General features: G+C 42.1%; 1 protein-coding gene across 3 annotated transcripts; it reads left to right on the top strand.

Moving 5' to 3' along the window:
* Positions 1-1291: 1291 nt before the first annotated feature.
* Positions 1292-23749, top strand: LOC139401818 (zinc finger protein 345-like). Of its 3 annotated transcripts, XM_071145797.1 has the most exons (4): positions 1292-1771; positions 12956-13075; positions 20954-21134; positions 21951-23736. In XM_071145797.1, the coding sequence occupies exons 2-4, from the start codon at positions 13073-13075 to the stop codon at positions 23372-23374; spliced, it is 1608 nt and encodes a 535-aa protein (XP_071001898.1). In that variant the 5' UTR covers positions 1292-1771; positions 12956-13072; the 3' UTR covers positions 23375-23736. The 3 variants fall into 3 exon arrangements, with proteins under 3 accessions (XP_071001898.1, XP_071001897.1, XP_071001896.1); XM_071145796.1 differs by lacking the exons at positions 1292-1771; positions 12956-13075 and adding an exon at positions 14506-14800 and having other exon boundaries at positions 21951-23749; XM_071145795.1 differs by lacking the exons at positions 1292-1771; positions 12956-13075 and having other exon boundaries at positions 20927-21134.
* Positions 23750-24486: the final 737 nt, after the last annotated feature.

Genomic DNA, 24486 nt, shown 5'->3' with positions numbered 1-24486 from the left:
AAAACCTAGTGGCCAAACAGGGAAATGGTTCCAATTGTTTTCCACCATTCATTTTTCCCTATAGGGGATTTCCATTAGGCTTTCCCTGGTGAAACATTTTTGATAACCGTGTAAATCTCTCTCGGAGAAGGTGACTTTTATCAATATAGTCAGCACGATTTACTCTCAAATGTCACTAATGCTAATTAGCATTAAAGTAGACATCATGCAATGCTTCAGATCCATAAAAGCTCCTGCCACATCATCTCCAGCTGACAGCATCACTAACAGGTATTGTGTAATTTTGAAACTTCCCCATGACAGGTCATTACTACATTTAGATCATTAATCCAGACATGCTTACATTTATGCTAGATCATTGATTGCAAGATATTAGCTCTTGTATGTTAGTCTTTTAATAAATGCTTAACAGTAAACCTAGACACTTGTAATGGCTATCCTCGTCATCTGACGAGGAATATGAAGGATCGGACCAATATGCAGCGTGGTAAGTGTCTGTTCATATTTATTTAAACTCAGAACACTAAGACAAAATAACAAAAAAATAGACCAACACGAAACAGTTCTGTCTGGTGCAGAGACAGAAAACAACTACCCACAACCCATAGTGGGAAAACAGGCTGCCTAAGTATGGGTCTCAATCAGAGACAACGATCGACAGCTGCCTCTGATTGGGAACCATACCAGGCCAAACACAGAAATACAAAACCTAGTCTACAAAACATAGAATGCCCACCCCAACTCACGCCCTGACCAAACTAAAACAGAGACATAAAAAGGAACTAAGGTCAGGACGTGACAGCACTTGCATCTCATAGTATTCCGAATGGTGATTCAAGGCTCGCTACCTTGGCTAGCCTCTCAAGGATCGGATCCTATTTTTCCCAATTTTCGGTTGTCAACTGTACCACAGTAATAGAATGTAAAACAGAGTGGATAGATGTTGTGGTGGCAGCTGTTGAGAAGTACTTGGGTGTATAATATTTTACTGCAGAGTTACAAGGTGTTTTGAAGGATAATATCCTGTCCTCCCAGGATGCTGGCCTGGTGTTGAATCAGAAGGCCAAAGTAGTGGAATAATGATTATGTTTTAAAGGGTGTAGGGTTAGTTTGTTTTTCACAAAGTGTAGTGAGTTATTACTACAGAATAGTAGTCTGATGCACAGCCAATACACTAAGTGGCAGCATGCACCAATAATAGTTTGCGGACCGCCATAACACTAACGAAGAAGAAGACCACTTCCTTCACAGCTCAACTCGACTCTGCTCGGTGAAGCGGAATTAGTATACATCCACTGACTACTGTGGAGGTTGCATTGTTGTAAATGCTTCATGGCCCCTGCAGATTTTGGGTTAAACATACATCAGCTTTTACTGGTTCCCTGCACGGATAGCGCTGCTGTAATCAGTCTGCTATTTTATAGGCTACACTTACTGGGCCTCAGACAATTAACTATCTGGACTCTTGAAGAGGACGTTGTTCCAACAGACTCTCGGGTAGAGTTAGACGATAAACAGACATAAGGATTGTTGGTGAATAGGGTGTTGAACGTTTTCTTGACTCTAATAGAACCAGTAAAATCTTATCCAAGATCTTTCTGAAGTAAGATTACTTTAGATTAATCGAGTTGATATTTAAAAGGACGTTTGATTGCTTTGGTCTAGCTGTGACAAACAAAGTAACTGTAGTGTAAACTAGCTACAGATTAACTGTCACGTTTTTTTTATTTGAAGAAACGTTGAAGAAAGAATAGCTTCCACGATGGATCGGGTAAGTTTGGTTTACTTTTATTAACAGTGTGCCTACTGTGGTGTATAACATGTCGAGGCCTAGTTTTAACAATAGTTGATCTTCCATATCTCTTCGTTCCATTTGATCAGTTGGACAAAATAAACAATGGTGGTAATAAACACGTGGGATATTTTGTCCTTCAGCAAAGTAGGCTACTAGCCCAAAGCACACATATTGATACAAGGCAATGCGCAACGAGCAGGTAAAGTCAGAACCATGGCGAAATAATGAGGCTAAAGCTACATCTTGCGGCACCGGGGTAAAGTCACCGGGAAGCCAAGACAGAAAAATAGCCATATTACAAACTATGTGTTGTGATAATTGCTTTGTTTGCTCTATAACCTGTTAGTTCATATGCCTTGACACAACCGAGACAAGAAGGTGGCTGAATAAATTCAAATACACCTTTTGTTCAGTCATAAAACCGGAGAGGAACATCAGTCCAGTTGAGTTCACAAAACATGTTGGATGTGAAACGGCTAGCAAGTTAGCGGGGTGCGCGCTAATAGCATTTCAATCGGTGACGTCACTCGCTTTGAGACCTTGAAGTAGTGGTTCCCCTTGCTCTGCAAGGGCCGCGGCTTTTGTGGAGCGATGGGCGCACAGACAACTGTCGTGGGTGACTGTTTGTGTGCAGAGGGTCCCTGGTTCGAGCCTGGGTATGCGCGAGGGGACGGACTAAAGCTATACTGTTACACATGTAACAAACAGTTACACGACCTACAGAATGGTCAAGCAAATTACATTTTCCAACGTTTTCAGAATACTAAACAACTATTGATTTAGAGTTACCGCAGGTCAAAAAGGAAACAGGCGCTGCCTCCACTATTCAAGCCTCATTTCAACATCCTCTAATCACCTATGCTTAGTCTACTACAGTGACAACTAAAATATACAAACAATCAGGGGCGCAACTTTCACTGGGGATGGAGTGAACATGTCCCCACCACATTCTGAAATTGAAATGTTGTCCCCCCTGAGTTTTATTGTACTGTGATACTAAATGAGGAGGCGGTGTGCTTTAGGACCACGCGGACTCCTCCGGCTGGTCGTAGTGTGTAATCATTATGTCCACCCACTTCTGAAACCAAAGATGCGCCCCTGCCAAAACAGGATTTAGTCCGATCAACCTAAGCTTAATATCTATCTATCTATTCATGTGCATGCAAATAGAAAAAAAAACATGTTGACTCACCCAACTGGTAGAGAAATGCAAATGCCATCTTCCTCTGTCAATAAGTACATGCTTTTAGTTTTTTTTCTGTCCTCTGTGACCTGGCTAAGATGCTTGCACACTAGCCTTGTAAACCTCTATTCATGGGCAACGGTGCCCCAGGCCAGCTAGTTAATAGCCCCTTTTCAAATGATTACTCTTTTTGAGAAGTAACTGTGAGATGCTCATCTCACTACACTGTTCCCCTCCCCAAATGTTTATTTTATTGTTTTAGATTCCATTATATTCATGTCGTGAGTATTCCGTATTTTCTGCACCTACTTCGCTAAAAGTCTTGCAAATAAAACAGCACTATTGCTTCCATAAAGTGACCATTGGACTTAAAATGTTTGACAACATTTTGTAGGTGCAACAGTTTATCAAATGTATAATGTATCACTTTCAAGTGCACATTTATGTCCACTAGGAACCATTGACTACCTTTGTGTATTATTTCTGCAAATGCCAACTTAATTTCAGCCAAATCTCAGAGTTCTAACCTGGTCAGCATCTCTGTTGCTTGGCAACAATGGTGGCAGGGTGGAAATCTCTCCTCTGGAACAGGGTAGATGTTACTGTCTTTGCAAAGGGGGGAAATGGTGGAGGCCATCTCTGTCACTCCCCTTAGTGATGTGGTCACCCTCTCCTGTTGGACATGCAGGTCATTGGTCCACATATGAATGATGATATGGCTTAGGGAGCCAAGCTGGGCCACAGTAGCTCTGTCCGTTGTGGGGCACCATAACTTTGACAGAATTTTATTTGGGAAAAGTTGATTCTCTAATATAAGCTTGCCATTTGATTGATGGGAGTAATTACAAGCCATGAGATGGGGATGGAGGGGTTCAGCTGGGTTGGTGCATTGTTTGGTTGGATTGGTTTGTATGTTCTGATTCAGCTGTTGTCCTGGTCCAAGGTGTTTGTGGAACTCTTTGTAGAGTGGATAGTGGTGGCTGAGAAATACCTGCCTTGACTCATGTAGCTCCTTCTACAGGTCCTGCATGTGGCCAGTGTTGACTGTACTGGACAGCTTCTCTCTAAGTCTGCAGGCTTCCATCCTGAGAGTCTGGTTGTCCTCCTCAACATTGTTTATTGCACACTGCTGCTCCCGGATCTCCTCCCTATGCTGACGCACCAGGCTGATCATCTCCTCTATAAGATGCTGTGGTGCAGGTGTCACGTGTGAGAGAGGCATGCTCAGGGCTGTGTCTGCTGCAGGTGATGGAGGGAGAGGGACACTGGGGACTACATACTGGGGCACAGAAGGAGTGGAGGTTGTTGTGGGTAGTGACAGTGGAGATGTTGTAGGTAGTGACAGTGGAGATGTTGTAGGTAGTGACAGTGGAGATGTTGTAGGTAGTGACAGTGGAGGCTGTTGTGGGTAGTGACAGTGGAGGCTGTTGTGGGTAGTGACAGTGGAGATGTTGTGGGTAGTGACAGTGGGGGCTGTTGTGGGTAGTGACAGTGGAGATGTTGTAGGTAGTGACAGTGGAGGCTGTTGTGGGTAGTGACAGTGGAGATGTTGTAGGTAGTGACAGTGGAGATGTTGTAGGTAGTGACAGTGGAGATGTTGTAGGTAGTGACAGTGGAGATGTTGTAGGTAGTGACAGTGGAGATGTTGTAGGTAGTGACAGTGGAGATGTTGTAGGTAGTGACAGTGGAGATGTTGTAGGTAGTGACAGTGGAGATGTTGTAGGTAGTGACAGTGGAGATGTTGTAGGTAGTGACAGTGGAGGCTGTTGTAGATAGTGACAGTGGAGGCTGTTGTGGGTAGTGACAGTGGAGATGTTGTAAGTGCAGCAACAAAAGGTTTTATTTAGTCGAAGTAGTAGACCCAATCAATCAGAAATATTTGGTCTCGCCTCCTGAATGGGGCAGCGGTCTAAGGCATCGCTACAGAACCGGGTTCAATCCCTGGTGCGGCTGGCTTACGGGTGAAGCGAGCAGTGTGTCAAGAAGCAGCGCAGCTTGGCAGGGTTGTATTTCGGGAGGACACATGGCTCTCGACCTTCGCCTCTCCCGAGGCCGTACTGGAATTGCAGCGATGGGACAAGACTGTTAATTACCAATTGGAAATCATGAAATGGGGGGTAATAAAAATAAAAATATATTTGGTCTAATTATATTCTATGTACAATACTTCCTCTGGTCACCAGGACAGAGCTAGCCCGTCGCCCTCCACCCTGCCAGAGTCCCCGGGTTGCAACTCTCCCGGTAGCGCCTTACTGCAGGGTCTGAAGAGGGTGTCTTCATTGCTGATCGACTGCAGGAAAACACCAAGGCAGAGTGGATCTTCGAGAGGTGGACACGAGGAAAATGGAGATTTGATTTCATCAAGTAAGAACAATGTTCTATGTGGATTAGACTACATTCTGCTTCTGAAACTTCTGTTAATTGATTGATAAACAATATACACTCCTTGCCAGTTTATTAGGTACATCCATCTTGTACCGGATCGGAGCTGCCTTTTTCTCCAGAACAGCCTTAATTTTTCGGGGCATTGATTCTACAAGGCGGCAGAATTTTTCCAGAGGGATGTTGATCCATGCTGACGCGATGGCATTACGCAGTTGCTGCAGATTGGACAGTGTCACATTCATGCTGCCAACAGCCCGATCCATCTCATCCCAAAGTTACTCTATTGGGTTTGGTCAGCAACAATGTTCAGATTGGCTGTGGCGTTAAATCGTTGCTCAGTTGGTATCAAGGTACCTAACATGTGCCAGGAAGACATTCCTCCTCACCAGTACACCGCCGCCAGGCTGGATGGGTCCATGGGCTCATGCTTTGCACACCAAATCCAGACTGCCATCCATCCGCATGACGCAACAAAAACCGAGATTTGTCGGACCAGGTCATGTTTTCCAATCTTCAATTGTCCAGTGTTGATCGCGTGCCCTCTGGAGCCGTTTTTAGCTAATAGGAGTGGAACCCGGTGTGGTTCTCTGCTGTAATAGCCCACCCGTGACGAGGATCAACTAGTTATGCGTTGCGTGAATCCGTTCTGCACACCACTGTTGTACTGCGCCGTTATTTTTTTGTGGCCCGCCTGTTAGCTGGCACGATTCTTGCCATTCTCCTTCAACCTCTCTTATCAACGAGCTGTTTTCACCCACAGGACTGCCGCTGACGTTGTCTTTTGTTTGTCACTCGTTTTGCCTATTCTAACGTTTAATCAAACAGTAACTGAATGTCTCTACCTGTCTGCCTGCTTTTGGTAGCAAGCCACAGCCACGTGACCCACTGTCTGTCGGTGTACCTAATAAACTGGTCACTGAGTGTACTGTATTTATTGATGATCATTTTTTGTTTATGGACACGTATTTCATAAACCTAGTTATTCAATGTCTTTGTTTCACAGGGGACACACCTAAACGTGGTTATCTCGGTGGGAGGGGCTTATCTGCTCACCTTCAACCACATGTTGCTGACGAGGCAGAGAAGTGTCTCTCGAGATCAGAACACTTCAAGAAACACCAGCAGAGATGTATAGGGAAGAAACCTCAACACTGCTGCTCTGACTGTGGGAAGAATTTCACTAGCCGGAGTTGCTTCATTATTCACCAGCGGATTCACACCGGCGAGAGACCGTACTTCTGCTCTCAGTGTGGGAAGAGGCACATCTCTGCAGGGCGTCTTAAAGAACACCAAAGAATCCATACAGGAGAGAAACCTTACAGATGCTCACAGTGTGGGAAGAGTTTTGCTCTATCTGGCACCTTAAAAACTCATCTGAGAATCCATACAGGAGAGAAACCCTACTGCTGCTCTCAGTGTGGGAGGAGTTTTGCTGTATCTACCGCCTTAAAATCTCATCTGAGAGTCCATACGGGAGAGAAACCATACTGCTGCTCTCAGTGTGGGAAGGGTTTTGCTGTATCTAGTGCCTTAAAATCGCATTTGATAATTCATACTGGCGAGAGGCCTTACCCCTGCCTTCGTTGTGGGAAAAGCTTTGTTAGTGCAGGAAACCTAACTGTACACAAGCGGATACACACTGGAGAGAGGCCTTATAGCTGTGATCAGTGTGGAAAGAGCTTTGCTCTAGCTTCCGTTCTGACTTCACACCGGCGCATACACACTGGAAAGAAACCTTATAGCTGTGAAGAGTGTGGGAAGAGCTTTGCCGTAGCTTCCTCCCTGAGTAGACACCAGCGAACACACACTGGAGAGAAACCTTATGTTTGTCTTTGTGGAAAGAGCTTTGCTCAGTTAGGGACAATGAAAAGTCACCGGAAAACAAAAACGTGCCGTATTTCATCTCCCTCCTATACGGCACCGGTTCCAGATCCCTAAATAAACTATAAAAAAAAACTTATAGTGAACAGGCATATCCATCTCCCATTGTTAAACAGTTGACTTAGTTTGATCACCATGGTAACCTGGAGCATAATATGCAGCTCTGATCTAGCATCAGGTCTCCCCTGTGTCTGTAATATCACACAATGGGATTTAAATGGATAAATGTTATCATAGAAGATGTCATAGTCAACCTGTGTGTGTGTGTGTGTGTGTGCTCATAAAACTAATCAATGATACATTGGATAATCGGTCAAGGCAAGAACTATGCATATTGTCTTGTAACACCGGTTAATGTAATAACTTTTAGATGTGTAATGTAATATCTTGTACCCCAGAAATTGAACGTAAATCACCGAAAATAGATGCTGTGGTGGCAGCTGCAGAGACTTATTTGGGTATATGAGATTTGGCTTCAGAAGAGTTGCATGGTGTGTTGAAGGGTGATGTCCCGTCCTCCCAGGCTGTAGGGGTGGTGCAGGAGCAGATCGGGTCAAAGTAGTGGAATGGGGTAGTGGGTTTTTAATGTGTAGGTGGCAGCTGCTGAGAAGTACCTGGTTGTACAATATTTTACTGCAGGAGAGTTAATAGATGTTTTGAGAAGGAAATATATATGAACTCAGCAAAAAAAGAAATGTCCTCACACTGTCAACTGCGTTTATTTTCAGCAAACTTAACATGTGTAAAGATTTGTATGAACATAAGATAAATAGAGACATAAACTGAACAGGTTCCACAGACATGTGACTAACAGAAATTGAATAATGTGTCCCTGAACAGAGGGGGGGTCAAAATCAAAATGTATAGTCAGTATCTGGTATACCAGGTGCACTAAGTACTGCAGTGCATCTCCTCCTCATGGACTGCACCAGATTTGCCAGTTCTTGCTGTGAGATGTTACCCCACTCTTCCACCAAGGCACCTGCAAGTTCCCGGACATTTCTGTGGGGAATGGCCCTAGGCCTCACCTTCCGATCCAACAGCTCCCAGACGTGCTCAATGGGATTGAGATCCGGGCTCTTCGCTGGCCATGGCAGAACACTGACATTCCAGTCTTGCAGGAAATCACACACAGAACGAACAATATGGCTGGTGGCATTGTCATGCTGGAGGGTCATGTCAGGATGAGCCTGCAGGAAGGGTACCACATGATGGAGGAGGATGTCTTCCCTGTAACGCACAACGTTAAGATTGCCTGCAATGACAACAAGCTCAGTCTGATGATGCTGTAACACAACGCCCCAGACCATGACGGACCCTCCACCTCCAAATCGATCCCGCTCCAGAGTACAGGCCTCGGTGTAATGCTCATAACTTCTACGATAAACGCGAATCCGACCATCACCTCTGGTGAGACAAAACCGCGATTCGTCAGTGAACAGCACTTTTTGCCAGTCCTGTCTGGTCCAGCGACGGTGGGTTTGTGCCCGTAGGTGAAGTTGTTGCCGGTCATGTCTGGTGAGGACCTGCCTTACAACAGGCCTATAAGCCCTTAGTCCAGCCTCTCTGCCTATTGCGGACAGTCTGAGCACTGATGGAGGGATTGTGTGTTCCTGGTGTAACTCGGGCAGTTGTTGTTGCTATCCTGTACCTGTCCGGCAGGTGTGATGTTCAAATGTACCGATCCTGTACAGGTGTTACACGTGGTCTGCCGCTGCGAGGAAGATCAGCTGTCCGTCCTGTCTCCCTGTAGCGCTGTCTTAGGTGTCTCATAGTACGGACATTGCAATTTATTGCCCTGGCCACATCTGCAGTCCTCATTGCCTACTTGCAGCATGCCTAAGGCACGTTCACGCAGATGAGCAGGGACCCTGGACATCTTTATTTTGGTGTTTTTCAGAGTCAGTAGAAAGGCCTCTCATTAGTGTCCTATGTTTTCATAACTGTGACCTTAATTGCCTACAGTCTGTAAGCTGTTAGTGTCTTAACGACCGTTCCACAGGTGCATGTTCATTCATTGTTTATGGTTCATTGAAAAAGCATGGAAACGGTGTTTAAACCCTTTACAATGAAGAAGTTATTTGGGTTTAAATAATTATCTTTGAAAGACAGGGTCCTGAATAAGGGCCGTTTTCATTTTTTGCTGAGTGTTACAGTTGAAGTCAGAAGTTTACATACACCTTAGCCAAATGCATTTAAACTCAGTTTTTCACAATTCCTGACATTTAATCATAGTAAAAATTCCCTGTCTTAGGTCAGTTAGAATCACCACTTTATTTTAAGAATGTGAAATAATAATAGTCAGAATAATAGTAGAGAGAATGATTTATCTCAGCTTTTATTTCTTTCATCACATTCCCAGTGGGTCATAAGTTTACATTCACTCAATTAGTATTTGGTAGCATTGCCTTTAAATTGTTTAACTTGGGTCAAACGTTTCGGGTAGCCTTCTACAAGCTTCCCACAATAAGTTGGGTGAATTTTAGCCCATTCCTCCTGACAGAGCTGGTGTAACTGAGTCAGGTTTGTAGGCATCCTTGCTCGCACACGCTTTTTCAGTTCTGCCCACAAATTTTCTATGGGATTGAGGTCAGGGCTTTGTGATGGCTTCTAAAATACTTTGAATTTGTTGTCCTTAAGCCATTTTGCCACAACTTTGGAAGTATGCTTGGGGTCATTGTCCATTTGGAAGACCCATTTGCGACCAAGCTTTAACTTCCTGACTGATGTCTTGAGATGTTGCTTCAATATATCCACATCATTTTCCCATCCTCACGATGCCATCTATTTTGTGAAGTGCACCAGTACCTCGTGCAGCAAATCACCCCCACAACATGATGCTGCCACCCCCAAGCATAACAATGGTCATTATGGCCAAAGAGTTCTATTTTTGTTTCATCAGACCAGAGGACATTTCTCCAAAAAGTACAATATTTGTCCACATGTGCAGTTGCAAACCATAGTCTGGCTTTTTTATGGCAGTTTTGGAGCAGTGGCTTCTTCCTTGCTGAGCGGCCTTTCAGGTTATGTCGACATAGGACTCGTTTTACTGTGGGTATAGATAATTTTGTGCCTGTTTCCTCCAGCATCTTCACAAGGTCCTTTGCTGTTGTTCTGGGATTGATTTGCACTTTTAGCATCAAAGTACGTTAATCTCTAGGAGACAGAACGCATCTCCTTCCTGAGCAGTATGATGGCTGTGTGGTCCCATGGTGTTTATACTTGCATACTAATGTTTGTACAGGTGAACATGGTACCAAAATTTGAGGCCTACAATATTTTTTTCTGAGGTCTTGGCTGATTCCTTTTAATTTTCCCATGATGTTAAGCAAATAGGCACTGCGTTTGAAGGTAGGCCTTGAAATACATCCACAGGTACACCTCCAATTGACTCAAATGTCAATTAGCCTATCAGAAGCTTTTAAAGCCATGACATTATTTTCTGGAATTTTCCAAGCTGATTAAAGACACAGTCAACTTTTAGTGTATGTAAACTTCTGACCCACTGAAATTGTGATGCAGTGAATTATAAGTGAAATAATCTGTCTGTAAACAATTGTTGGAAAAATGACTTGTCATGCACAAAGTAGACGTCCTAACCGAGTTGCCAAAACTATAGTTTGTTCACAAGATATTTGTGGAGTGGTTAAAAAACAAGTTTTATTGACTCCAACCTAAGTGTATGTAAGCTTCCGACTTCAAATATATATATATATTATGAGATAGTGGTATATAGGTGTCGGTTTGGTTGGTGGTGAAATTGTCTTTCTTTTTTTGTGTGTAACATGTAACATTACTGAAACACCCACTACTGCAGAGTAGGTGGCAGCATGCACAACCATGCAAATGCCATGACACCGAAGAAGACAATTTCCGAATGCCTGACTTCTGTGGAGGAAGCATCGCCTTAAACGCTGCATGGCGACCCATCATTCAGGGCATGTGGGCAGAAAATAGATATATTTGTAAAAAAAAAAAAATGTTGGCTGTTTTGCCATTTAATACATGTTTCATATCAGTTTGCAAACTATTTTTAAAAACGTATAAATAATTGAGTTAATAAAGCTGCATACAAACGTTTCTTTCTTTCTTAAGGCAGCTCCAAAATGCAGGTGTTTCAAGCCTAGCTCAGTGCTTTCTGTGGTTGTGGGGCAGCCAGCAGAGAATACAGAACATTGTGGTTGGTAATGTTCTCTAGTTACGCTGTGTTGCACATTTTCTTAACATTTGTCATAATTCGCAATGAATTTGTATCCCCCCTCTCGTCGGCCTTCGACTGCATATTTTCATCCAACCTGAAAACGTTGTGAAGCCAAGCCCTTTTTCTGAATTTCATTGTGCGCCCAAAAGGTACGGAAATGGTGTCCATTGCTTGTATACTTCGTATTTTGGCGAATGTAGTATGACATCCAGGACTTTTTGGCATACTAACTATGACTAATAAGCACACTACATACTCCATTTACCTCACAAATAGTACGGTTAGTGTGGTTAGTATTAGAGGTCGACCGATTAATTAGTTCGGTATTTTTGGACACCGATTTTGCCACTTTTAAAATATTTTTTATTCTTTATTTTTTTTCACCTTTATTGAATCTTTATTTAACTAGGCAAGACAGTTAAAAACACATTCTTATTTTCAATGACGGCCTAGGAACAGCGGGTTAACTGCCTCGTTCAGGGGCAGAACGACAGATTGTCACCTTGTCAGCTCAGTCTTGCAACCGTACAGTTATCTAGTCCAACGCAATAACGACCTGCCTCTCATTGCACTCCACAAGGAGAATGACTGCCTGTTACGCGAATGCAGTAAGCCAAGGTAAGTTGCTAGCAGCTCTTCGTTGTGCGTCAAGCATTGCGCTGTTTATGACTTCAAGCCTATCAACTCCCGACATGAGGCTGGTGTCACTGAAGTGAAATGGCTATCTAGTTAGCACGTGCTAATAGCGTTTCAAACGTCACTCGCTCTGAGACTTGGAGTGGTTGTTTCCCTTGCTCTGCATGGGTAACGCTGCTTCGAGGGTGGCTGTTGTCGTTGTGTTCCTGGTTCGAGCCCAGGGAGGAGCGAGGAGAGGGCCGGAAGCTATACTGTTACACTGGCAGTACTAAAGTGCCTATAAGAACATCCAATAGTCAAAGGTTAATGAAATACAAATGGTATAGAGGGAAATAGTCCTATAATTAATATAATAACTACAATCTAAAACTTCTTACCTGGGAATATTGAAGACTCATGTTAAAAGAACGCACCAGCTTTCATATGTTCTCATGTTCTGAGCAAAGAACTTTTACTTTTTTCTCCAAAACTTAGTTTTTGCATTATTTTAACCAAATTGAACATGTTTCATTATTTATTTGAGGCTAAATTGATTTATTTGATGTTTTATATTAAGTTAAGTGTTCATTCAGTATTGTTGTAATTGTCATTATTACAAATAAATAAATACAAATTGGCCGATGTAATCGGTATCAACCTTTTTGGTCCTCCAAAAATCGGAATCGGGGTTGAAAAATCATAATCGGTCGATCTCTAGTTAGTATGTGTATTCGAACACAGGTTAGGTCACAGAAAAATCTTTGGGGAGAGCTCGACTGGGAAAATACGGTTTGAACAGTCATCCAACTCGGAATTCCATTTAGTGAACTTGGGCCTCTAGAGCTCTGACCTGAAAATCACTGACGTCATGATTCAACCTTTGTTTTTTCCCCAGAGTTTTAAGTTGTCTTGAAAGCACCATAAATCCAGAGAATGCCAGACTTTGGTTACAAAATTTGCCCACAAGAAGGACCGTCGCACCACCTTCCTGTTCAAGTGAGCACAGGGCCACATGGTGAGTCCAAAAATGTATTGTATGCTGCTGCATAAATGATGTAATATGCCAGGGAGATATGTATACTGTAATTAAGTAAGTAATACTAAGTGTATGTTGTGTAGTAAGCTGTTACTACACAACATACACTTAGGCCCATGTGCCTCACCTTAATAATTTGGTAACTTTCCCCTCATAACTTAGCCTACTGTTCTGACTTGGTGGTGTATGTTTAGCCTATAGCCTGTTTTAGATACATTTTGTCATTGAATATTGTAAGAGCTTTCATCGTCTGCTTACATACCCCCTTTATTTATCCTACAGTCTGACTTGGTGTACAGGGAGAATAGCCTACTGTAAGACCAGCCCATATTCTGAATTCTGTCACTGTACATTTCAAAAGTGCTGAACAAATAGTTATATTGACTGTTACTTTATATTGATTACTACTACGTTGTTCATTGTCTTAATTGAAATTACGGATTGCCTCATCTGCTCATCGTTCCCTTATGTCATAGTTTGTACATCTCAATTGTCAGTGGAAACCACATTTGTTTAAGCAAGTCAGCCATATCAGCTATGTTTTTTTTAAAGGCAGTAAATGAGGCTGAATGAACTGTTAGGCTGCCAGACAAGGCACCGTTAATAGTAAGGGTAAGGATTCACTCCATGGTGCTGAAAAGATAGCTCTGCTGTTGGGACAGCTTTATCTAGGCCCTAATACTTTGTGGGCACCATTTGTCACTGTTACAGTGCAATTAATGTATTGTTTAGTGTTCTGTTGTTGCTTTGCTGACATGCATCCCCAAAAATGTTTGAGGTTTGCCCCACCAAGATTTACATGCTGAAATCGTCACTGGCTTTACTGGTTCACTGCACGGATAGCGTAGTGGTAATCAGTCTGTTATTTACGAGGCTACTCTTACTGGGCCTCAGCCAATAACAATATCTGGACTCTGGAAGAGAATGTTGTCAGAGAGGAAGAGGCAAAGAGGCCCAACTCGAGCCACCTAGCCATGGTCTAATTTGAAAGATGATAGCAAGGGATATCACTAATCTCAAATTTGACCTGCCACTTTACAGCAAACCGAAGCCAGCCATAGACAGCAAGTTGTTTTTGTTGTTTCTATAAATACCTTAGAATTGTTGTGATTTTAATTCGATTTTATTTGCAAATGTTAAAATAATGCAACCACACGTGGACATAATGCAGTTGCAATCATTGAGGATGACACCAAAAATCTGATAAAATAATTTAAAGTTCAAATAGATTAATGATATATTGATTATAGCAAAAACAACCTACATTTTTGACATTAATTTAACATACTATATATTTGAGACAATACTAACAGTTATTTTCTAGCAATAAATTAATCCCTAAACCGCATCACCCACTTGTAGAAAAGTGTTTGACTGTGTACAGTAGGTGGCGGTACAATTTAAACACCACAGAAGAAGCCGAAAAACATCAACAGGAAGTGCTTTGTTACCGTCCTCTTGCGTTTTTAAACCAAATAAAGAGCCACAGGCTTTTGCTGGATCTTTTCGGATGTAAAATTAGTCTACATGAGACGTTTATTTGTCTCAATTTGAAATCGAGTTTTGATAATTAATTAGGTGTGATCTAGCTTTTATTTGTTTGAACGCTACGACAAGGAAATTAACTGCAGTGTACACATTTACTGTCTTGTTTGTTATTTGAAACGTTGAAGAACGAATACAGTAGCTTCCACTATGGATCGGGTAAGTTTGTTTGACTTTTATTAACAGTATGCCTACTGTGGTGTATAACATGTCTAGGTCTTCATCTTTGACCTTTCAATAACCATGAGTTCGATTTGAACAGCAGGACAAAAGAAACCATGGTGGTAATTTCAGCCAAGTAGCCTACTAGCTCATCGCGCACAGATTGATGAAACAAGGCAATGCGCAACCAGCAGGTAAAATCCGAACCATGGAGAGAAATAATTAGGCATCGCCTACACCAATTATGTATATAACCCCTGGATTGCTGATGCTACGTATTGGCCATTGTGAGGCTTTGAAGCCACCGGTTAACTTCTTTGAGGTATTTTCTGAACACCTTCTCACTTTTTCTCCAGTTTGACCACACACACCGTTTACACACATTTTTGGTGCCCAAATAAAAAAAGGACAGTTGAAAATAGGTGATTATTGTTGCTAGGCTACCAGTTACGGTGCTGTTAGCTTGTGTTTTCCCGCGTCTTTATGCGGAAGTAAAACAACAATGATAGCTCGTGTCGAATAATGATATGGAGTTAATATTAGTCAAATTACTGAGCATGTTCTCAACGCAAATAACTATCAGATTGTCCTTATTTAGCATATCAAGATCCTAATGTGGTCCACAGTCGGGCCTATCAAATCAAATTTTATGTCACATGCGGGAATACAACGGTTGTAGACTTTACAGTGAAATGCTTAACGTTACTTACAATAAGGAGACCAGATTTCTGAAGTGAAAACCGGGGACATTTCCAGTTCGGCGGTCAACATATCATTAAAATATCCAATGTTATTATCTATGAAATAAAGGCGGTCAATATATCATTAAAATATCCAATGTTATTATCTATGAAATAAAAAAGGGGGACACTTCCGGGTTCATGTATTTAGTCTAACAGGCACACTGTGATAGAGAAAACAACTATACTACAGAAACACTACAGACAAGACAGAACTGTCCAATCTGAACAGCCATTCAGTGGTCCTGCTAGTCTGGGTAGAATAAGAGCATAAGTGAACATGAGCAAAATTGAAGGAAAAAAAACAGGCAATAGTATATGTGAAATACTTAACACAATAAAGAAATAAGACAATGACCTGATTGGTAACTACATAATATAATTTATACCAACCTAATCTGTATATTTCTCAGAAGAATGTATCTTCTTAAAGGATTTCTCTGTCTTTGGCCTGCTTCTCCATGAACTCCTGGCAGGGGAGGTTGAAGTTTGTCTTCACAATAAGCACGGCCTTGATGGTAGGAACAGTGAACCTATTTCTTGCTGCTGCCCATATATCATTAATTCCGTTTCTTGGGGAGAGCCATTGTACCTCCTCTGTCTGTTCTTATTACTCTTTTCCTTCCTCTCCAATCTTTCTCCTCCTCTTTTCTTCACTCATCTTACTGCTCTTTCTTCCTTTCCTTCTCTTCAAATTTCCACTTCAATCTTCTGCAATCTCATCACTTCACTCTTTTTACTCTCTTCATTTTTCCTTCTCCTTCCTCTCCAATCTTTAATAATAAATAGTACACTATTAGATAAAATACTTTGGTTAACAGATTCCCATTTGCTTGCCTCATTTTTGTATTTTATTTCAAAAACATAGTTTGGAATAAAAAAAAATTGGCAGGCTCTGTAATCATATATTTACCTTTCCTTTTCTCTCTCTTTCACTCTTCCTATCTAGTCTTCTTCCTCTCCACTCTCTAACAGAAAACATTATGCTAATGTTTTCCATGAAAATTTCAAAATATATTTTCACACACCTTATTATAATGCCAAACCATTCAAATTGTAATCTAAATCAAATCAAATTTATTTATATAGCCCTTCGCACATCAGCTGATATCTCAAAGTGCTGTACAGAAACCCAGCCTAAAACCCCAAACGGCAAGCAATGCAGGTGTAGAAGCATGTAGAAGCATCTACGAATAAATATCATAATTAATTGTGCATTCATTTAATTAATATAATAATATTTTCAAAATAGCCCGTCCACTGCATGTTTACGTGTGAACGTTTTTTTAACCCAGCTACCATTACAGTAGCTAGCTAACCTAGCTAGCATAACCTATGTCGTTTAAGTTATCTAGCTAACATGAGCTATTTTAAATCTTAGAGCAGATCATCAAACTATATAATAAAGTGTGACATAACATCACTAGCTAGTATCTCAGGCAAGTCAGTTAACAAATTCTTATTTTCAATGACGGCCTAGGGACAGTGGGTTAACTGCCTGCTCAGGGGCAAAAACCCAACATTCGGGCATCTCTCTTGGATTTCCCTCAGGATGGGCTCCAGGTGTTGCCATATGGCAGGTGGTCACTTCAGTCTGGATGCCGATACAGTGCAGAAGGAGGTAGGGGCAGATGCTGTTAATGTGATGCACCAAAATGGACAGTTTGTGCTTGAGTGTTGTACTTGCAGCCGTAGTTCTCAGAGAAGTCAATATGGACTGCACGTTAATTTGCAAGGAGGTTCAGCGCCCGTGAGAAAACATATTGCTGTCTGATGTTATAGAGATGGTGCCTGAACTTCTGGAGCAAAATGTTTCCACCAGCTCTTCTTGTGGGGCATAAAAATCATTTTTTCAAAGTGATCTTTGTGCTCTTTGTCCACAGTGGTACACTGAAGGTAGGAGATGCGATCGGTGTCTCTGTAGTGGCTTTTGAGTGTATAGGTATTATTGCTGCATTGCTCACATTCCACATACATACATACATACATACATGCATACATGCATACATGCATACATGCATACATGCATACATGCATACATACATACATACATGCATACATACATACATACATACATACATACATAGCTTGTGGAGTCACACGTGATGGCATGCGTCAGGCTCTCCACATTGGATGTGTAGATGTGCATCTGGTGAAGCTTTTAGGCAAAATGAAGCCTCATGTTGTTTGCGCATGCACGTGTCACGATCTGCCAATGTTGGAAGCACAACCCAGTAGGAGGGGAAGTGTGCAGAACAGTGAGTATGATAGATGCTCATCTAGGAACTTCAAATGGAGGGTCTTCATTGAATCCACCATCTTTTCTGCATTTTCTTTTTTTTGTCACCTTTGTCTTTTTTTTCCTGTTGTGATCCTGCTGACATCGTCACATAAAAATAATCATCTCACCGTTGATCTCAGCGTGGCAGCAATCCCCTTCTTCCTCTGGTACCCGTAGTCATTTTAATTTACCAGTTGTATCCACAACCTCCTCTGCCAATCTCTGCAACCTGTACTTCAGGATTTTGCTGGTGACTATTCCTGCAATGACTTGTCTGTCACTCTCTCTTTGAATGTGTGTACTTGTTATGTACTTCCTCAGCTACTGCTGTATGAAACAACAGGGTTCTCCTTAGGGATGTGCCCGAGATTTGCCGAACCAACTTGTTGACTTTGGATCTTGGAGATGGGTGGTCCTTTTTCGATCGTTGGAGCCGCTTTCTGTATTTCTCTGCTCGCTGTTCGACTTTCCTCGACTGATCTTGTAGTTTCTGCAGCTCCCTGTTTCATTTTGCTTTGACAACGCTCCTTTTCTTCTCCAAAAGTCATGTTGCCTAAAAGAAACATATAAATATATTGTTACTTAACCATTTCACCTGCAGCAAAATAGACAGCGCCAGCCGTTAACTGTAACCATAGATACTTTCATTATTGATTTTCACAGTAGCAACTTATTTGAGGGTCGTGACCCAGTAATTAATAGATATAAATGACTTACTAATGATGGCTATTATAAAGTGTTACCCTTAATTATTACATATTATACCTGTCAAGTTAAAGTGATGCCTATTTCACTGTTCATTGTGCAGATAGTTCCTTTTCTTTACTTAAGCGTATACAAGTACCTGTTTTCTTTGTTCACCTCTCAACACAGAATGGCCGCATGTGTTCGCACTCCTTCAAATCGCTTGAAGAAAATATCCTTTCTATTTTTCTACAGCTATGTTCAATTGTTTTCTTCATACTATAAAATAATGCCATGGAATTCTAAGCAAATCTTGCCTGCTAAATGAACTAGTGTAGCCAACAGCCATATGGCATAGCCATATCAGGGCTTAACATAAGCATTGTCATGACTGGCCTGTTCGGGTCAGGTCACTGTGGACCACAATCCTGCAGAGACATCTCTCATACCCATCGGAGGGGGAGAGATCGAGAGGTATGGAGGTGGGGGGGTTTCATGACACCTCACGCCCATTGTAAATCGTAAATATATCCTTATGATCTGTGCTTACACTAATGTAACAATACATGTATGTTTTGGTCGATCAAGTTCATATTTATATTCAAAAACCTCAGTTTACATTTGGCTTTGCCTCCAAAGCATCCTGTGAATTTGCACAGAGCCACATCAATTTACAGAAATTCTCATAATAAAACTTTGATAAAAGATACAAGTATTATGCACAGAATTATAGATATACTTCTTAATGCAACCGCTTTGAAGCTTTACGGAAAAAGTAAACCATGCAATTATCTCAGTATGGCACTCAGAGACCAAAACAAGCCAGTCAGAAATAGCATTATAAATATTCACTTATCTTTGATCTTCATCAGAATGCACTCCCAGGAATCCCAGTTCCACAAATGTTTGTTTAGTTCGATAAAGTCCATTTATGTCCAAATACCTCCTTGTTGTTTGCGCCTTGAGTTCACAAATCCATGACGCGCGATCACTAGGTCCAGACAAAGTCAAAAAGTTCCGTTACAGTTCGTAGAAACATGTCAAACAATGTATAGAATCAATCTTTAGGATGTTTTTAACATAAATCTTCAATAATGTTCCAACTGGAGAATTCCTTTGTCTTTAGAATTGCAATGGAATGCAGGTCGCTCTCACGTGAGTGAGCGTGATCAGCTCATGCCACTCTGGCAGACACCTGACTCAATCAGCTCTTATTCTCCCCCACTTCACAGTAGAAGCCTCAAACAAGGTTCTAAAGACTGTTGACATCTAGTGGAAGCCTTAGGAAGTGCAATATTACCCCATAGACACTGTATATTCGATAGGCAATGAGTTGAAAAACTACAAACCTCAGATTTCCCACTTCCTGGTTGGATTTTCTCAGGTTTTTGCCTGCCATATGAGTTCTGTTATACTCACAGACATCATCAAACAGTTTTTAGAAACTTCAGTGTTTTCTGTCCAATACTACTAATATTATGCATATATTAGCATCTGGGCCTGAGTAGCAGGAAGTTTACACTGGGAACGCTTGTCATCCGAACGTGAAAATGCTGCCCACCACCCAAACAGATTAATCAGCATCACGTCTGGCACGGTAGCGCCTCTGCTTTTCAGCAGCGCTCAATGGTGTGCCAGAACCCTGTTGAATGATGTGGCAAATCGCGGTTCTAGTGTTGCACCCTTGGCCCTCACGCTTGCTCTACTTCTGCCTAGATAATATGTTAAGGAATCCCTAATTGTCTTTCCGTCCTCCCTAACTGTGCACTTGTTCACTTCCCTTCACTGATTTGAAAGGAAATGGCTGTTATAAAACATACGGTGGATTCTCCCACTATCACATGACTCCACCAATCCAATTACATTTTTTTTCTCTCTTTGGTGGAATTTTCACAAGGATGTGGTAGATTTTCACAACTCTAAGCACAAAAATCTGTTTAAAAATTCTTAGGCCATTTTCAATAAATTACTTTTGAAAAGATTTTCCTGTCATTTGTAAACTATACATTTATCTATAATTTAATGAAACTGCTAAAAACTGAACCACGAAACCAAAATTGGATAGTGTCGAGTTTACGTACAGTTTGAAAAAAAACTGTATAAATTGACATAAATTACATTTAGGTTGGAAGCTAAAACCAAATAATTCATGGATTTGGCTGTAAATACTACACCAGTCTTCTTCAGCCAGTGTACTTCTATACAGTAGGGCAAAGTGAGTCACTGTGCTACCATTTGAAATGATGGTGTGATGTACAATGCACTGCTAAAATACTTGGGTGATTTGAAAAAATATGTACGTTTGTGGAAAGTAGTGAACGATTGCACAGTTCAGGAGAAATGGGGTACTATAAGGATGCAGCAATCAATCAGAGATTTAGACTAAAGTCATCACATTTTTTGGTCTAATGATATTCTATGTACAATACTTCCTGTGTTCACCAGGACAGAGCTAGTCCGTCCCCCTCCAACCTGCCAGAGTCCCCTGGTCACAACTCTCCTGGTAGCTCCTTACTGCTGGGTCTGAAGAGGGTGTCTGTGCGGCTGGTCGACTGCAGGAAAACACCAGGGCAGAGTGGAACTGTGAGAGAAGGACACGAGGAGGAGGGAGATTTGATTTCATCAAGTAAGAACAATGGGGTGTGTGGATGAAACTACAATCTGATTCTGCAACTTCTGTTAATTCATTGATAAACAATATATACTCATTGGACAGTTTATTAGGTACACCAAACTAGTACCGGATCGGGTCAGCCTTTGCCTCCAAAACAGCCTGAATTCTCCGGAGTGTGGATTCTACAAGGTGTCGGAAATGTACCACAGGGATGTTGGTTCATGCTGACGCAATGGCAACACGCAGTTGCTGCAGACGGCTGCTCATTCATGCTGTCAACAGCCCGTTCCATCTCATCCCAAAGATACTCTATTGGGTTTGGTCAGCAACAATGTTCAGATACACTGTGCCGTTATTTGTCTGTTTGTGGCCCGCCTGTCAGTTTGCACGATTCTTGCCATTCTCCTGCGACCTCTCTCGTCAATGAGCTGTTTTCACCAACAGGACTGCTGCTGACTGGATATTTGCTTTTTTGAGGCACCATTCTTGGTGAACGCTGGACACTGTCGTGTGTGAAAAGTCCAGGAGAGTGTCTGTTTCTGAGATTCTGGATCCGGCGCGCCTGGCACCGGCGATCATACCTCGCTCAGTCGCTTAGGTCACTTGTTTTACCCATTCTGATGTTCAATCAAACAGGAACTTAATGTCTCTGCCTGTCTGTCTGCTTTATATAGCAAGCCATAGCCACGTGACTCACTGTCTGTAGGAGTGACCTATTTTCATGAACTGGGAAGTGTACCTAATGAACTGTCCACTGAGTATATATTGTTGATGTTTGTTTATGGACCCATATTTCCAAAACTTAGTTATTCAATATCTGTTTCACAGGGGACTCTCCTAACCGTCGCTCTCTCAGCGGGAGGGACTTATCATCTGGGGAGCTTCAACAACAACATGTTGCTGACGAGGCAGAGAAGAGTGTCTCCCAATCAGAACACCTCAAACACCAGCACAGACGTACAGGGAAGAAATCTCACCACAGCTGCTCTGACTGTGGGAAGAGTTTCACTACACGGAGATCTTTCATAATTCACCTGCGTATTCACACCGGAGAGAAGCCTTATCACTGTTATCAGTGTGGAAAGAGCTTCAATCAGTCAGGCAACCTGACAACACACCAGCTAACACATACTGGAGTGAAGCCTTATAGCTGTGGTCAGTGTGGGAAGAGCTTTGCTCGGTCTGGACAGCTGACTACACACCGGGTAACACACACTGGAGAGAAGCCTTATAGCTGTGGTCAGTGTGGAAAGAGCTTTAATCAGGCAGGCAACCTGACAGCACACCAGCTAACACACACGGGAGAGAAGCCTTACAGCTGTGATCAGTGTGGGAAGAGCTTCAATCACTCAGGCAACCTGACAGCACACCAGGTAACACACACTGGAGAGAAGCCTTATAGCTGTGATCAATGTGGGAAGAGGTTTGCTCACGCTTCCAACCTAACTAGACACCAGGTAACACACACAGAAGAGAAGCCTTACAGCTGTGATCAATGTGGGAAGAGTTTTGCTCAAGCTTCCAACCTAACTAGACACCAGGTAACACACACCGAAGAAAAGCCTTACAGCTGTGATCAATGTGGGAAGAGGTTTGCTACATATTACACATTCAAATATCATCTGAGAATTCATACAGGGGAGAAGCCTTACCCCTGCCTTGATTGTGGGAAAAACTTTGCGAGTGCAGGATCCCTAACCATACACCAGAGTGTACACACAGGAGATAAGCCTTACAGCTGTCATCAGTGTGGGAAGAGCTTTGCTGTAGCTAACACCCTGATTATACACCAGCGCATTCACACTGGAGAGAAGCCATATAGCTGTAATCTGTGTGGAAAGAGCTTTGCTGTGGTTTCCACCTTGAATAAACATCAGCGCATACACACTGGAGAGAAGCCATATAGCTGTGATCAGTGTGGAAAGAGCTTTGCTCTATCAGATAAACTAACTATACACCAGCGAACACACACAGGAGAGAGGCCTTATAGCTGTGATCAGTGTGGAAAGAGCTTTGCTCGAGCTTCCACCCTGAATTCACACCAGCGAACACACACTGGAGAGAAGCCTTATAGCTGTGATCAGTGTGGAAAGAGCTTTGCTGAGTTAGGGACCCTGAATTCACACCAGCGAACACACACTGGAGAGAAACCCTATGTCTGTCTATGTGGAAAGAGTTTTTCTCTTTTAGGGCAACTTAAAAAACACCAGAAATCAAAAACGTGCCATATTTCATCTCCATCCTATACCTGACAGCAGTTATAGATCCCTAAATTAAAGGCTCTATAGAAAACATATCCATCTCCCATTCTTAAACAGTTGACTTAGTCTGATCACCATGGTAACCTCTGTGGAGCATAATATGCAGCTCTGATCTAGGATCAGGTCTCCCCTGTGTCTTTGTAATATCACATATTGGGATCTAAATGGATAAATGTTATCATATAAAATGTTATAGTGAACCTGTGTGGGGAGGGGGTGATGTTGATAATTGTATCGTCGTTCATATACTCATGATACTATTATTACATCTCATTATGTAGAATGTTTCAACAATAGGTGTATATTCATGTATTCAATTAATCAATAAATTCAATCCAATATCTTATAAACAAGATATCACTTTAATGTTATAGTTTTCTTGTGTGAGCAATATGGTGCCAACAGAAAGGGTCGCCTCGCTTCTAGTCCAGCCGGGAAGAACTATTGGATATCAGAGTGACGTCAACTTACCAACAATTCGACCAGGAATACAACTTTCCCGATGCGGATCCTTTGTTCCCACTACCACCCAGGGCATTCGATCTGATTCCAGAGGCCGACCCAAAACAACTTCTCCGCAGAAGTGGTAGACGGAGCGGCCTTCTGATCAGAATTCGGAGGCGTGCACACCACCCACAGCTTCCGAGTATATTACTCACTAAAGTCCAGTCTCTAGATAGCAAGGTAGACAAAATTAGGGCAAGGGTTGCTTTCCAGAGAGACATCAGGGACTGTAACATACTCGGTTTCACGGAAACATGGCTCTCTCGGGATATGATGTCGGAGTCCGTACAGCCACCGGGATTCTTTATGCGTCACGCTGACAGAAATAAACATCTCTGGGAAGATGAAGGGCAGGTTGTTTGTTTCATGATTAACGACTCATGGTGTAATCGTAACAACATACAAGAACTCAAGTCCTTTTGTTCACCTGACCTAGAATTCCTCACAATCAAATGCCAACCGTGTTATCTCCCAAGATAATTCTCGTCTGTTATATCCCCCCCTCAAGCCGATACCACAACGACCCTCAAGGAACTTCACTGGATTCTTTGCAAACTGGAAACGATATATCCTAAGGCTGCATTTATTGTAGCTGGGTA

This window comes from Oncorhynchus clarkii, unplaced genomic scaffold, assembly GCF_045791955.1.
Source record: "Oncorhynchus clarkii lewisi isolate Uvic-CL-2024 unplaced genomic scaffold, UVic_Ocla_1.0 unplaced_contig_11086_pilon_pilon, whole genome shotgun sequence".
In the NCBI taxonomy this organism is placed as follows: Eukaryota; Metazoa; Chordata; class Actinopteri; order Salmoniformes; family Salmonidae; genus Oncorhynchus; species Oncorhynchus clarkii.
This window is presented reverse-complemented; position numbering and strand designations above follow the sequence as displayed.